Source organism: Protopterus annectens, chromosome 7.part1, assembly GCF_019279795.1.
Source record: "Protopterus annectens isolate FY-2018-M chromosome 7.part1, PAN1.0, whole genome shotgun sequence".
Lineage (NCBI taxonomy): Eukaryota > Metazoa > Chordata > Ceratodontiformes > Protopteridae > Protopterus > Protopterus annectens.
The window spans coordinates 362,575,067-362,591,424 of record NC_056740.1 but is presented as its reverse complement, the minus strand read 5'-3'; the positions used below and the strand labels follow the sequence as shown (position 1 = coordinate 362,591,424).

General features: G+C 38.1%; 1 protein-coding gene across 1 annotated transcript in view; it reads right to left on the bottom strand.

Annotated features, from left to right (window-relative positions):
* ABHD6 (abhydrolase domain containing 6, acylglycerol lipase) overlaps positions 1 to 15,988 on the bottom strand; it is a 510,377-nt gene extending 494,389 nt beyond the window's left edge. Inside the window, exon 1 of the mRNA XM_044078793.1 lies at positions 15,844 to 15,988. Coding sequence (XP_043934728.1) covers positions 15,844 to 15,962 — 119 coding nt within the window. The 5' untranslated portion in view covers positions 15,963 to 15,988. The remainder of the gene's footprint in view (positions 1 to 15,843) is intronic.
* Positions 15,989 to 16,358: the final 370 nt, after the last annotated feature.

Genomic DNA, 16,358 nt, shown 5'->3' with positions numbered 1-16,358 from the left:
CATCCAGGTAGTCAGTTGAAGATGTACCAAACACACCTGATCTTGTGTGAGCAGATTCCATTGCTCTTGGCCATTCCCAAAAGGAGGCAGAATCATGGTTGCCTGGGCCAAAAGGGAATCACCACAATGATCTAGGGGAATTTCTGCTGAATTTTCAGAAGTACCCTATATATTAGTGGTAACCGTGGAAAGGCATACAGGAACATTCCTGTCCAAAGAAAAGAAAAGGCATTCATCTTCCAGGCCATCTTGCAGGGTGTCCTGGAAGAGAATATTGCCAGTTGATTATTCAGAGAGGAGGCAAAGAGGTCTAGTTGAGGAATTCCCCACAGATGGATCAAATCTTGGAAGACCCCTCCCCATCCTGCTCAGCTTGTCTGCCATACACTTTTGCTTTGATGGAATATAGGATGTCTGTAGAGTGAAATTGTGCTGCAAAGCTGTACCCCAAACTAACACTGCTAGTCTGCAAAGTGGATACAATTTGGTTCTCCCTTGCATATTGATATACCACATGATTATCGTATTATCTGTAACCAGTTGAAGATGTCCCAGGAACCAATGATGGTTCAGAGAATTGAGTTCCTTGGTCAAGGCAAACACCTCCTTGATATTTATGTGCTTGTGTCTGCCTTTGGTGTCCCAGACCCCCCTGCACTTTTATCCCTCCTAAAACTGCTTCTTAAGCAATGTCTGAAGCATCTATGGTGACTGACTGGTTTGGAACAGGAAGGGAGAAGGGAAGACCTGGATTTAAGAATATATTTTGTCTCCACCAAAAGATTTCTCTTCTGACAAACCCCGGCATTGGGGTTTGAAAAGATAAAGGGTGCTGATGCTGAGACCAAAATGATTTCAGATAATAATGTCTCTTTCTCATGTGGAGTCTTGCCAGGGGTATCATGAGAATAAAAGATGCCATGAGACCCAGAATCTTGAGGTATTCCTTTCCAGTGACCAAAGTCTGACTGGAAAACCTTAGAAAGAGATCTACATAAAAAATTATTTTTTCCTGTGAAAGGAAAGCTTTTTGAACTGAGTTGTCTAGTTGATATCCCAACAACACAATCCTGTATGAGGAAGTCAAGAAATACTTTTGATTGTCCTCTTGGAATCCCAAACATAAAATGGACCAGGGTGGGAGTGAGTTACCAGGTTTCTTGAATAGTCATTCAGGCATTATGGATTGTTCTTGGTTTTGGGAGGTTTAAGACTTCTTTTTGGAACCCTCCTTGCCATTTCTTCTTAAATGTCTGTTTACTTGAGTTCTGTTGAGACTGTTTATTCTGTGGGTTTTTTTGTCAAAAATGGATGAATATAAAGAAAAACCCTTGGACAATTTAGAAAATGAAGACTGAAGAATCTTAGAGATTCAGCTTGTCTCTGTCATCATACTTTTTGATCACTTTTTCAGCAGAGGGGCCAAACACTAGCTCTCTATCCTAGGGAAAATTTAAAATATAATTTTTAACATAACCTGGAAGGTTCTGAGAATGCCACAAAAACCTCCTTAAAAGAGTACCAGCGGTGATAGCCCTGGAAGAAGTATCAACACAGTCATACACACACTGCAAACTATTAACAGTAATGTGTGCAATATAAGAAACTAAGTTGTTTAAAACAGATTTTTTTCCTCACATGAAGAAACCACAGGTAACACATTCCTTAAACATTCACAATTTGTCAGAGCAAACTTTAAGATATGAGCCTGATATTTCAAAATTCTGAAAATCAAAGGTGCAGAAGTATTCACTTTTTACCCATACCTATCAAAATTTTTCTAATCCTTATCAGAAGGAGTAGGATTGGAAGTAACTTAAGTGCTTAGCAGCAGTGTGATTAACTAAGGCTACAGCTGCTGGGACAGGTTTTGGAGTAGTGTATAAAAATGTAAAAGACTGAGGAACTTTATATATCCAATCTGCCTTTTTACTGGCAGCTAGATGGCTATCAGGAAAACTGCAGGCAGCAACACACACATCCTCTAACAAAGACAGAACATGAGGAATGGATGTTTGGTTCTAAAAAATACTTTTATAACAACTCATAGTATTTTCGGAGGGACACGTCATTGTTCTCCCACTGAAAACACTGGCACACTCCAGCAATAGCAACAAAGAAAGAAACACCCCCACAAGAAGAATCAGAAACTGAGCTCTCCTCTGAGTCTAAATCAGAAATCTGAGGGGAAAAAAACTGAATATGTCCTTGCATCTTCCTGTGCGGATTCAGAATCTAGAATCTATTCATAGAAAGAGGAATCTCTTTCTTTTATCAGAAAATACTTTACAAGAAGGCAAGATAGCCTGGGTTAATACCAAAGCCAGACCTAGTAAACTACACCTATCCAAAGAAGATTGAGGAGGAGTAGATATATGCTTGGTTTTCTGTTTATTTTTGACAGAAAACTGTGTTACTAATGGCAGCAGTTGCTTCCCCCAGGGATAGGTACAGCATTCTGACACAACAGTGTAGCCTTTCTTGTTCTCTCTCCCAGGATTGACAAGAGTGGTTCTCCCTTGTCTACTGAGGGGACTCCAACAGTCACAGAAGACATGCTAATTCCCAGTCAATACTGGCTGAAAGTGATGCACGAAAAGGCTCTGGGGCAAAAGAAGAGTGGTCTGAGTTACAACAAATGGTCACAGTAGAGTCGCCCTCCTGTAGCTGAAGCAAATTGCTAGCCTGCTGTGGTGACAAAGGCTGTTTGCTTAACTTTTTCTTTTTGTGACTGGAAGGACAAACCATAGTACCAGAGGTCTGTTCCATGTTTAAGTCAAAAATGGTGCCTCTTTCCTAGGGAAGACAAGCAGCAAATGCCAGTAAAACTACCAGTCCACAAAAGTTACTTTCTTTTTTGACAGAAAAAAACAGTAAAGAGCACTTCAAAACACTATGTCAAACCCACCAAGGAAAATAAACACAGTTTCTCAACAGAAAATATGTTTTCAGTAAGTTAATACTACATTTAAAGTGACGGAAAAAAATGAGTGCTCCATTTAAAAGTACCCAACAGTCTTGAGACAGTCCATTAAAACACAACATTCCTAGCTTTAAACTAAATTTCCTGAGGAGGAAAGTAATAAAATTAAGAAACTAGAAGGTCTTTTTCCCCAAAAGAAACTTATCTGCCCAGCAAAGGAAAGCACAAGCAACAATCAATATTGAGAGCATCATAGGAGCATACTGTTCTGTGGCAGTCCAGCTCTGAAGGGTTTTGCACCCAAATTTGCCTTTTAGTCAACTCAGCTCAAACTACTTGACAGTTTGGGTGCATGGAAGGTGCCCTAAGCTTTGGAAGCTGATTGGCCATTATATCCTTGGAAGGATATGAGGCTAAGCACTGATCAATATGATGACTATCTACCTTTACACCCATTTCATGTGCATTATCTTATGTACAAGGATTTAGTATCAACATTGTACAAATAAACATTGGGGAGGCATGGGAATATCCTGTAATATTTATATTAAAAAAGGAGTCATGCCCATCATGCCCATAAAGTATGCTCTACCAAGTGTTAAGTAATGGTTTTAAAAAATGCTCTGAATATAATGCTATGGGTTCTGTAAGTGATCCCCGGCCTGATACTATAGGTCTTTCAGGTGTAGCGGTAGCAGCCTTGCAAATCTTCAGTAACAAATAACAGTACTGATAAATAGGTTAATCTACCATCAGTTCTTTGTATTATATTATAAGTGAAGAAAAATTAATGTACAGAGGTCAAAATACTGGCTAGATGTACAGCTGGGGGAATAACTTAACAACAATTAGTTATGAAATTGCTTCATTCCAATATTAGTTTTAAAACTGTATTACCACTGTACCACCTTTGTCTATATTTACAAGCACTATAAAATCTCTTGTTTTTTTTAACACATTCAGAGCTTCTTTCTTCAAATTATGAATTATGTGAAACATTATAAAAATATATTTGTATAGAGATTTTTCATCACTGTTTCTTCTAATAAGTACTCAGCTGGGAGATAAGGGGGAAAAAGTTCAATTTCCTACAATGAAATCATGGTCTGTGTTTGTCTGAGACATGAAATCAACTGCATTTAACTAGCTTTGAGTGTGGAAAATTTATATATATATATATATATATATAGAGAGAGAGAGAGAGAGAGAAAGAGAGAGAGAGGGACAGAGGAGAGAGATATTTATATCTAAGTATAAAGTTTATGTGTTTATGTGTGTGCATGAAAGCATTGCTATATAATATATACATATGTGTAAGTATTTATTTTATATATATATGTGTATATATATATATATATATATATATATATATATATATATATACACAAATATATATATATATATGTAAATGCTGGAAAACCTAGAAAAACTGGAAGAACAAACACAAATTAAAACAAACAACTTCTGAAATTAAAAATAAAAAAAATGATCAGATCCTTGTGTAAGTTTAGCATTTTTGTTCATTTACTAAGTATTAGAACTTCATTAGAATGAAAAAGTACAGTCAGTGAGTGTTTATATACAAAACATATAATAAAGTGTAATAAAATGTCATAAAAAAAAAAAAATATATATATATATATATATATATATATATATATATATATATATATATATACATATCCCTATACAGTGGATACAAAAAGTATACACACCCCTATTAAAATGCCATGTTTTTGTGATATAAAGAGACCACAATAAATCATTTCAAAACTTTTCCCACCTTTAATGTGACCTATAACCTATACAATTCAATTGAAAACCAAAAAAATCTGTTAGGGAAGAAATATAAAAAATAAAAAATGTACAATAAGTTGATTGCATAAGTCTGCATACCCTTAAACTAATACTTTGTTGAAGCACCTTTTGATTTAATTACAACATTCAGTCTTCTTGGGTACACATCTACCATCAATTAAAGCTACTCTGATTAACCCCAAATAAAGTTTAGCTGTCCTAGTAGGATTTTCCTGACATTTACTCAGTTGCCTGCTACAGCAAAAGCCATGGTTTGCAGAGAGCTTACAAAGCATCAAAGGAATCTCATTGTTGAAAGGTATCAGTCAGGAGAAGGGTACAAAAAAATTTCCACAGCATTGGATATACCATGGAACATAGTGAAGGTAGTCATCAAAAAGTGGAGAAAATATGGTACAACAGTGATATTGCAAAAAACTGGATGTCCCACCGAAATTGATGAAAAGACAAGATAAAAACTGGTCAGAGAGGCTGCAAAGAGACCTACAGCAACACTGACGGAGCTGCAGGAATTTTTGGCAAGTACTGGTTGTGTACTACATGCGACAACAATCTCCCATATTCTCCATATGTCTGGGCTATGGGGTAGGGTTGCAAGACGGAAGCCTTTTCTTACACAGAAGATCATCCTGGCCTGGCTAAAATTTTCAAAACTATACATCAAGTTTCCCAAAAGCATGTGGGAAAATGTATTATGGTCTGATAAGAGGAGGCCTGAACTTTTTGGCCACAATTCCAAAAGGTACGTTTGGCACAAAAATAACACTTTGCATCACCAAAAGAACACCATCCCCACGGTGAAGCATGTTGGTGGCAGTATCATACTTTGGGGTTGCTTTTCTTCAGCTGGAACTGAGGCTTTAGTCAAGGTGGAGGGAATTAAGAACAGTTCCAAATACCAATCACTTTTGGCCCAAAACCTATAGGCGTCTGCTAGAAACCTGAAGATGAAGAGGAATTTCACCTTTCAGCATGACAATGACCCCAAGCATACATCCAAATCAACAAAAAAATGGCTTCACCAGAAGAAAATTAAAGTTTTGGAATGGCCCAGCCAGAGCCCAGACCTAAATCCAATAGAAAATCTGTGGGGTGACAAGAAGAGGGCTGTGCATAAGAGACGCCCTTGCAATCTGACAGATTTGGAGTACTTTTGCAAGGCAAATATTGCCAAGTCAAGATGAGTCATGCTGACAGACACCTACCCAAGAAGACTAAATGTAATTAAATCAAAAGGTGCTTCAGCAAAGTATTAGTTTAAGGGTGTACACACTTAAGCAACCAGCTTATTGTACATTTTTTTATTTTTTATATTTTTCCCCTAACAGATTTGTTTGTTTTTCAATTGAATTGTACAGGTTATAGGACACATTAAAGGTGAGAAAAGTTTTGAAATGATTTATTGTGGTCTCATTTTTTTATATCACAAAAACCTAAACCTGGCATTTTTACAGCGGTGTGTACACTTTTTATATCCACTGTACATAACACACACACACAAAAAAAAACAGAAACACAGTGGGATCTGCTGTGAATCTGGGACAGCAATTTCAAAAAATCACAATAAACAAAACATGCTGGAGGGATAGGTTCCTGACCCAGAGACTCCCCAGACTCTGGAATAGATTGCCCATACATGTCAACCAGAGTGCCTCTCTGGCCCTCTTCAAAAGGAACATTGATGATTGGATGGGAGAAAGGAAATTCCCCCCAGGGATCATGTCAGTTGCCCTGCTAGACAGGGGTCCAGGGAAGTAAATAGTGTGGGAAGAAATAGCCAGGGAATTGTTATGGCTAGGCTTGTATAGGCCCCAGGGCTGATATACTAGTACCAACCTATGAACCTATGAACCTAAGAAAACCTAGAAGAGAACACAGGCAATTGAAAATCACTGTTTTTTAAAGCTGCTTCCTCCCCACACCTGTTACATAAATAAATACGAGTATATTGCACTACACTCTACACTCAAAACAGCAAACTTCAGAAGATCAAGGAAAACTCCTCGATCTTCACTTCATCGAAAAATTAAAAAGCACGTGAACAGTGTTTTTTGATTGTGGAGCAAGCCGCACCATCTAATTTTATACATAGATATATATATATATATATATATATATATATATATATATATATATATATATGGTTCTACCTCACTTCAACCACACGCCGGAACATCGACACGGAAATCGCGAGCCCCAGAAGATCGACAGCGCAGAAGACCGACGCGACGGGACCTAGAAGATCGACAAGCAGAAGACCGACCCGACGGATGAAAGCACCGACGCTGAGGATGCCGAAATGGGAAAAGGCTGTGTAAGTATGCGTTAGTGACGGACGTTAGGGTGCGAGTAAGGTAAGTGTGGATAGGGGTGGGTTAAGTGAGTTAGGGTTAGGGAGCGGGTCAGGTAAGTGTGCGGTAGTGATTGTGTTTGGGTTAGGGGCGGGATAAGTGAGTTAGGGTTAGGGAGCGGGTCAGGTAAGTGTGCGATAGTGATTGTGTTTGGGTTAGGGGCGGGATAAGTGAGTTAGGGTTAGGGAACGGGTCAGGTAAGTGTGCGGTAGTGACGGACCTTAGGGTTAGGGTTTGGGTTAGGGTTGTAGGTAGTTGTGTATGTGAGGTTTAGAGTGGGTTTGTAGGGATTTTGGTGTGCTTGTGTTGTGTATGTGGTCTTTGGACGGGGAATGTGTTTTGTTTGTTGATTGTGGTGTGTGAAGTGTATGAGGTTTCGTGTTTGTGTACCGTTGGTTATTTCGTTGTCGGGCATGTGGAATTTCATGTTTTTGTACTGTCGGTTATGTGGTTTCGGTGATTGCGTTGTTGGTGTTTTGGTGTTTCGTTTATGTGAGGTAGAACCATATATATATATATATATATATATATACACACACACACACACACACACACATGACGCACGCACACACACACACACACACACACACACACACACACACACACACAAAATCCAAGATCACTCAGTGGGGAAAGGGCAAACTCTTCAGACCCAATTGTGCGCAGTCTTGCACAGAAAATAAGCCAGCAAGTTTAATCAGCTGATTTTTCGATCAGATGTGCTGACTTCTTTTCTGTGCGATGATGGCACATTTCACTCATCTCAATGACACCAACAAATATATCTAACACACAGACACATGTACACACATATCTGCTGCTTTCTTATGTGGAAATTGACATATATAAGCTAAGGACACACATACTCATCTTGAATAATCTGTCTTAAAAATAAAAATACACACACACACGCACACATGCAATACTACAGAAATTTGTTTATCATGAGAAGATATTCTTACAGTTAGGAGTATTTGTGGCATGCAATATTATGCTATATATTAGAATTTTAAAACATTTTTTAAGCATTTCTGAGAACCTTTAGAGACTGTTTATGATGTTGCAAAATTCTGACTCGTCTGAAACATCTTTGTATTTGTAAAGCTTGATTCCTAGGGCATTCTTCCACTTCTAAACACATCAGCTCTGTTATCTGCTTTAATTATCCCATGACAAGGAATTTGTTAATATAAATCCAGCTTCTAAATGGAACCCAAAGAAGAAAAGGAGGGTAAAACAAAAACAAAAACATGCTCATCATCCAGCTGAGGTACCAAATAAAGTCCTAAACACAATGTAATGACATGTATGAACAAAACCAAGCAGTAAGGAACTAAGAAGAGTAGTAGGGCAGCACGAATACACTAAGAAGGCAGAGAGTCCAGCATTGGTCAGTAGCGATGTAGTATGAATTCAGCTCCATGGTGCAATGGGATAAACTGACCACGATGATGTAGCAGTGATTACTGAGCCAGACACTGAGGGACATATGACACAATAACACAGACAGTCCAATACCAGCGTGTTCATCCGGGGTGAGGAATAATTGCCTGACCCAGTGCAGTGCTAGCACATACTGCAGTGATAGATGCATAGCAGCTAGCAGATTGGCTGGGGATGGGAATGGGGATAGGGACAAGCATGCATGGGATCATGGGATCACAGAGGAAGGTATAGCAGACCCTCACATCTGTAAACATGTACATCAGTCATCTAAAAAAGAGTTAGGGCCAGAAAACAGAATATTCCTTATGGCTGCCTGTATGATAGTCATGCTTCAGCTGTCCTCACCTGACTGATGAGGAATGAATGGTCATAGCAGGGGCTTGCAGCTGGGAGGCATGGAAGAAAAAAGGATAACCCATGATAAAACATCTAGACATACACCCCACAAATCATATATAGAAATATATATATATATATATATATATATATATATATATATATATATATGTATGTATACACATACATACACACACACACACATATATATATATATATATATATATATATATATATATATGCATATGCATATATTTATATAGATTTAATTAAGTTTGTCAAGTGGCACTAATATCAACATGCATAATGTCAACACCAAATGATCAACATTATGCACATTGACACTACTATGCATGAGCCAAGACTGTATCAACAAAAAGTGAAAGAAAAAAATCACTTTTGAAGGTGGCACTCTACATTCTGTAGTATTAGCTTGAGTTCTCTTTCTGGTGCAAATAGATATAATTTTATAAGTTATAATTCAGCTAAAATAATCATAAAATGGTAATGCTACCTGCCAGAGTCCAATATTCTACCATTAAGTTTTACAAATGAAATGTCACAGATTTAGTGCATTCGTCCATAAAAAACAGGACGTCATCAGAATCATTTTTTTATTTTGAAGTACCCACTTGCATATCAAAATGTCTCAACCATAATTGCATCAAATTAACAGTTCATTAAAACTAAAGGAAGGGATAATATGAAGTTAAAAAATTTAAAAAACACAGCAAGTAATGAACACAACAGTAAAAACTCTCATACTACTGTTAAAACAATTAGACTGTTATTGCACATGGTGTTGGGTGTTAAAACTTTGTAAATAAATAATAAATATATGATAATGGTTTGAACCTCATGACCAGCAATGGATGAACTGAAATATTTTCATTAATGCCAGGGTACTGGGTTGCATGTAATCTTAGCTGCCATTTGACTTCTTTGGATTCCAGATGCACTTTTAAGGTTCTCCCCACTAGGGTTAACTTTAACCTGTTCAACTATGGCAAACAGAAACTTTCTGGAATGAGGGCAATTGTTTGAATGTTTGTATAAAGCATCATTTTCATTGCATGTCATAATATTATAATTGTGACTGTGTATTCTTTTATAGAGACATCTCTCCGTTTTGCTCATATAAAAAGCTGGGCACCCTGAGCACTTCTCAAGATATACGACGAAATTAGTCAAACAATTCCCCTTCTCATGCACCACTTTAGAGTGCAAACATTTCTCCAGGATTAAAAAATCTTTAGGTTCATAGATTAGTAGTAGGCTAACTGACCTTGTGAGCCATTTTAAGCCTAGCCAGTTATCCCTTGTGAGACTCAAACCCTGTACTTTGTGTTTGTAAGGCAAACACCTTAACCACTGGGCCACTGGGCCAACCTCTTAATCCCCCTCCAAAATATAGCAACATTGTGGACAGGCTCCATAATTCAGCTAAAGCAAATCTCTGCAGTACATCAGATACTTTTAAACCACAAAATGTTCTTCCTAATAACAAAACTGCTCTGCCTTCACTGCAACCAGGGCTGTGCATGTGGATTACCATTTCTGAAGCCAGCAGTGTTTCTGATACAATCCGAAATAAACCTAAGGTCTTAAATAGTTGCTTTGAGTGCTAGCAAGATAAATGTAAACTACTGACTGGATTCACAGTTCAGCTGTCAGTTATGCAAATGTGGAGGCATATAAGTACCTTTTCTGAATCTTGCTGCTGTTATCATGCCTATGCATTTACTACAGGTGTGACCAGAAAACAGATCATATTGAAGTTTTGCTCATAATATAAAACAGCCCAAGCCACAATGTGAGGCAGTAATGTTAACCACTGCATCACAGTACCCTTTTCTCATTACATACCTATAACTATGACTAAATCTGTCCATGTGTGTGTGTGTGTGTGTGTGTGTGTGTACACATACATACAAACATACACACACACTCTCGTGTATATATATATACACACATATATATATATATATATATATATATATATATATACACACACATATATATATATATATATATATATTTACATACAGGTTTAAGGTAACTGATTGATATGCCAAAAACATTAAAAACTCAATCTTGACCAATGCCTACACATCAAAATGAACAATTAACAAAAACCCAATTTGCTGAAAAGCAAAAAAAGATTGCAAAAAGGTATATGGGTTTATTGATAGCTGATTATTATGGCAAAAAACATCCAGTCATTTCTGACTACTGCCTACATCTCAAAAAGCACAATTAATGAAAACCCAAATTGCTGAAATGCAGAAAGACTGCAAAAGAAAAACACGTTCCTTTTGCAATCTTACAAGGAAAATAAATGTCACATTTTAGTCCAAATTCATATGAATAGCAATAGTGTTATAGAAAAGGTTTTTCTAATGTATGGTGGAGGGTTAGGGTTAGCATGTATTAGTAAAGTGGTTACTAATTACATGACAACCCTAATCCTAACCCTGACCCTTCAGAAAACCCTTTTAGTAACAGGGGTGGCCTAATGGTTAAGGTGTTTGCCTTATAAACACAAGGTGCAGGGTTTGAGTCTCACAAGGGATAATTGGCTAGGCTTAAAATGGCTCGCAAGGGCAGTTAGCTTAGTACTAATCTATGAACCTATGAACTATAACTACAAATACAGGCTCAGACAAACAACATACATACCAACACCCAATTATATTACTAAAAATCTGCCCCCTTACTTTATTTAAGACATAACAAATTCAGGTCCAGCTTTACCCCTCTCTCCCCTCAACCTTCCCTCAGGAAACACCATCAAATATAAGACCCCTGCTGTCACTAGGTAACAGGCCCTTAATGCTCTTTCTAAGGCCAAGAACATTGCAACAATGGTCCCAGATATTATCCCAGGATGCCTTCTAAATAGCATAAACATGACTTATCAAGCCCTCTGAAATTGCTATTTAACTGTAGCCTCCAGACAGGCTTCATGCATCATGAATGGAAAACAGTAACAGCCATCCTCTGCACAAAGGTGGGCCATCTACAGACCATGGAAACTGCAGATCCATAAGTCTCACTAGTCTTGTATGCAAATCCATGGAAAGAACTATCATGGAAATGATCAATAATTACATAGTAAACCTCCAGACACTGGACCTAACCCAGTCTGGTTTCATCAAGGGCAGGTCATGTCTAGTCAACCCAGTGGACTTCTTTGAGAAGGTCACCAAAACAATGGATGAGGGCGAAATGATTCACACTGCCTACCTTGACCTGTTCAAGACATTTGACACAATACCCCACTTGTGCATTTGTGACAAACTGAAGAGGTTAGATGCAAACCTGTATGTCACCCAGTGGATAGCCAACTGGCTCACAGACAGTTCTCAGGAAGTTAGAATTGAGGAGTCCACCTCTACAAACAGACCAGTCACAAGTGGAGTCCCTCAGGGATGGGTCCTTGGACCGCTTCTAATTGGCATTTACTTCTCTGAAATCAAGGCCAATGTCAATGGCCACTGGTTGATTAAATTTGCAGATGATTGTAAATTAGAAGCTGTTATTGAATCCCACACCAACACAAATGTTCTCCAGGCAGGGCTAACACAGAACAGACAAACAACTGGAGTCATAGCCACGAACTAAAACTAAACACTAAGAAATGCATAGCAGTATCCTTCAGGAAGTCAATTACCCCTGGTATCATATTGACAACATACCTCTTAGAGATGACCCAGTATGCAGAGACTTAGGGATGCACATAGACAGTAATCTACACTTTAACCATCACATGTCTACAGTAGTGAGGAAATCATTCTATGTTGCACAGCTTATAAACAAAGGTATGGGTTCTAGGACCAAGGAAGTCACTGTTCCACTGTATTCAGCATTCATCAGAACTGTAATTGACTACAGTGGCCCCTCTGGTATGTACCTAACCAGACATATCCAGCAACTGAAATGCCCACAGAGGTTCCTCACTAAAAAATACAGGGTGTAAGTAAAATGTCCTCTGCAGACCGCCTCAAGGCCCTATCTCTGTATTCTGTCTCCTACAGGCTGTTGAGGAGAGATTTATGCCTGGCATACAGGGCAATGTCAGGCCCCACTCTGATGGACTGACTGCATATCCACAAAACAAACAGCACCAGGATTACCCATTCTAAAGACTTAAATTTTGCCTGTGATATAAATAGGACCTGCTGGAGAGACAGGTATGTATCTCAGAGACTATCCCATCTCTAGAACAGACTCTCCATCCATGTAAAGCAGAGTTCCTCCCTACCCAATTCAACTCTAACTTGGACAATTGGATGGGGAATAAGAAATTCATCTCCGGCTTGAACCTATGTCTCTAAAGGACATAGGCAACCTGTAAATGGTTCATCTCCCAAGTCCATGCTTGTAAATGTTTCATCTCCCAAGCCCCCTGCTTACACTTATCTAGGGTACCAAAACTGGTCAGAGATTTCAGATGCATGGCTAGGCTTAAAAAGGCCTTTGTGCTCATTAATCTAGTAAACACCTATAAACCTATGAACCCTTACTCTAACCTATATTCGATCACACATGCACACACATACACATCGCTACCCCCTAATGACAAAACTTCCAATATAACTAAAAGTTTCTACATTAAAAAACACAAACCTCTCTCACCTGCACACACTATCCCCTGTTTGGCAAATTTAAGCATCAACAAACACTATATTCACGCACACACACATTCAACCAAACTCCCAAACCAGGCTCACGTTCAACAACATATTCATTCAACTACACCACAGGAGCACATGTACTCGTGTGTGTGTGTGTGTGTGTGTGTGTGTGTACACACACACACACACACAAAACACACACACACACACACACACACACACACACACACACACACACACACACACACACACACACACACACACACACACACACACACACACACACACACACACACACACACACATATGTATATAAATATATATATCTACTTGTGTGTCTGTGTGTACACAAGATATACACTGTATATGCATATGCCTAGCAAAGAGAACTGACCCATTAAACAAGTGGCAAATATTGAAGAAAAATTCCAGCAATGGGGGTGCTAACTCTGTTAATATACTGAGCCCCAGCTTACACAAATGATTATTCTCCACATACAAATTCTTTGCTGGACTGTTAACTACCTTCTGCTTTCTGAGAAATATTTTGATAACAGACAAATTTTTATACAATATTTTTCATTTGTCCATTTCTTTTAAAGAAATTTAACCTCAGTGCCATATTGTTATCTTTCCCATCCCACTATTATACTGTACTTTAAGCTGGATGTCAGTATGCGACCAGACTGTTTTCCAGTTTAAACCACTGATGATACAGAATACTGTAATGCAACCTTTTACATCAGCTAATCTGCTATTACAGAATGTTGGCTAACCACCTCCACTCCTGGTTTTATAAATATCAGATGATAAAAGGCCTGCTAGGGCTGATTAAGAAACGTGGTTTAAATATAACATCATGTGCACTTCATCATGAAATCCATTACTTCAAGTACAAAAAAGCTCTATACATAGGTACCTGAGAAACACAGGTTCTAAAGCAATCTACAATTAAAAATAGGTGTTAATATCCCCTGCACCCCTACATGGTGAGTTGTGATTCCACACTTCCCTTATATATTCTCAATCCAAGATTTCTCCAATAAGGGAATGACACACACACACACACACACACACACACACACACACACACACACACACACACACACACACACACACACACACACACAGAAAAAGACTGTTCTATTTTTACCACTGTTCAATCTTGAAGCACACGGAACAAGACATCACTTTACTGCAAATACCTCCCTACAATTAGCAGCAGGCAAAATTAAAGAATGTGAATATCACACCAAAGCAGTCAGTTGCTCTGTAAGCAGGATGTTTGTGCTTGTTCCAGCTGCCTGCTTGAAGAGGGAACAATTTAGTTCATGCTGCATCAGTCTCTTCATCTGAGGGATTAAATACTATACGCTGATACTCTGCTTAAGATACTGCCCAGCTCTACAGACAAAATGTGTATGGTAAAAATAAGTTAGCCAGAACAGGAAGAAGGCCATGTTCATACCAGTAATGGCTGCAGAGTTCCTTAAGACAACGATGCAAAGACAATGGTGCACATAGCTTTAGTTACTGTTGTCTTTTGGCAGAACCTTCATGTTTGGCTTCTTTACAGCAGTCTGAGACAACACATCACAATTTGTAAAAGTCACAAGATGCATAATGATCCCCTTAGTGCAAGCAAACTATAATTTTTATTTTTATTTGTTAACTAGGTTAGTGATGTGGTACAAAACCCTTTTCAGCCACCGTTAGGGCCACGATTACAAGAAATACACAACGAACACAGTCTGTAAACAAGCATTTGTAACAATAAAGTTGTGAGAGTACAATGGTTCATGCTGTGAGTACAAACTGAACAAAGAAGCAAAGAAACCATATAAATTATTTTCCTGTATAAAGATAACATTGCATAGTGGTTAATATTGGGTGATTCATACTATTTGTTTCACTCATCACATAGAAAATGACCACACAGTAAAAATGGCAAAATGTTATCACATTAGTCAAAAAGCAAGGTTAGCTATAGGTTGCTACTGTCCCATAGTAAGTTTTATTATCACAACTAATGTTACAAAAAATTCAATTTCGGTACTGTAGAAAATGAGTTTAGCAGTTCAAGTTCAAAGTTAAACTGAACTGATGCTTTCAGATGTGAAGTGTTGCTATAACCTCAGAAGAGAGAGCAACATGTTCTTCACTGTTCATGGGCCTGATTGTTAATAAAAACTAACAGCATTGTTATATCACTGATGTACAAAAAGGAAAAAGTCTATTTGTGTCTAGGGAACTGGGAAACCAATCGCATCCTAGCCCGAAAAACAATTCATAATTACACAGCACGAGTATTCAAAAGGAAATCAAATCTTACCAGTGATAGACATTAATGAGCGCTGATGGCCAAAGCAGGAAGGAGGCCATAAATGCCAGGATGGGAATTGCCAGTGTCCCTCCTGCTAATGCAAGCATAGTCACGATATCAAGATCCATGGTTCTGTAGCCTCAGTCACACCTGCAGACTAAAACAGAGCATTACATTATGGAAAGCATTTATCGTTATCTCAGTGCAGCTTGTTAATGTACAAACAGCAGTTTTGTGTCAGCACTTTTCTTACACAGCACTGCTTTCTGTCATTTCAGCTTTAACTCTTTATTATGAAGTTGAAAAACTTCCCAGGTTTACAACTAAAATGAAGCATGTAAATACTGTCATTTTAGCAACATCTATTGTATCCATCACTTACTACTGTAATGGCGCAAACATTTTCTTCAGTTATCGTACATCTGCCATGCATCAGTATTATTTTTCCCTGTTTCAGTCTGTGGAAAAACACATCTATAATCCCAAAGAGAAATAAGGATGATTAACAATACTGCCACTAGAGT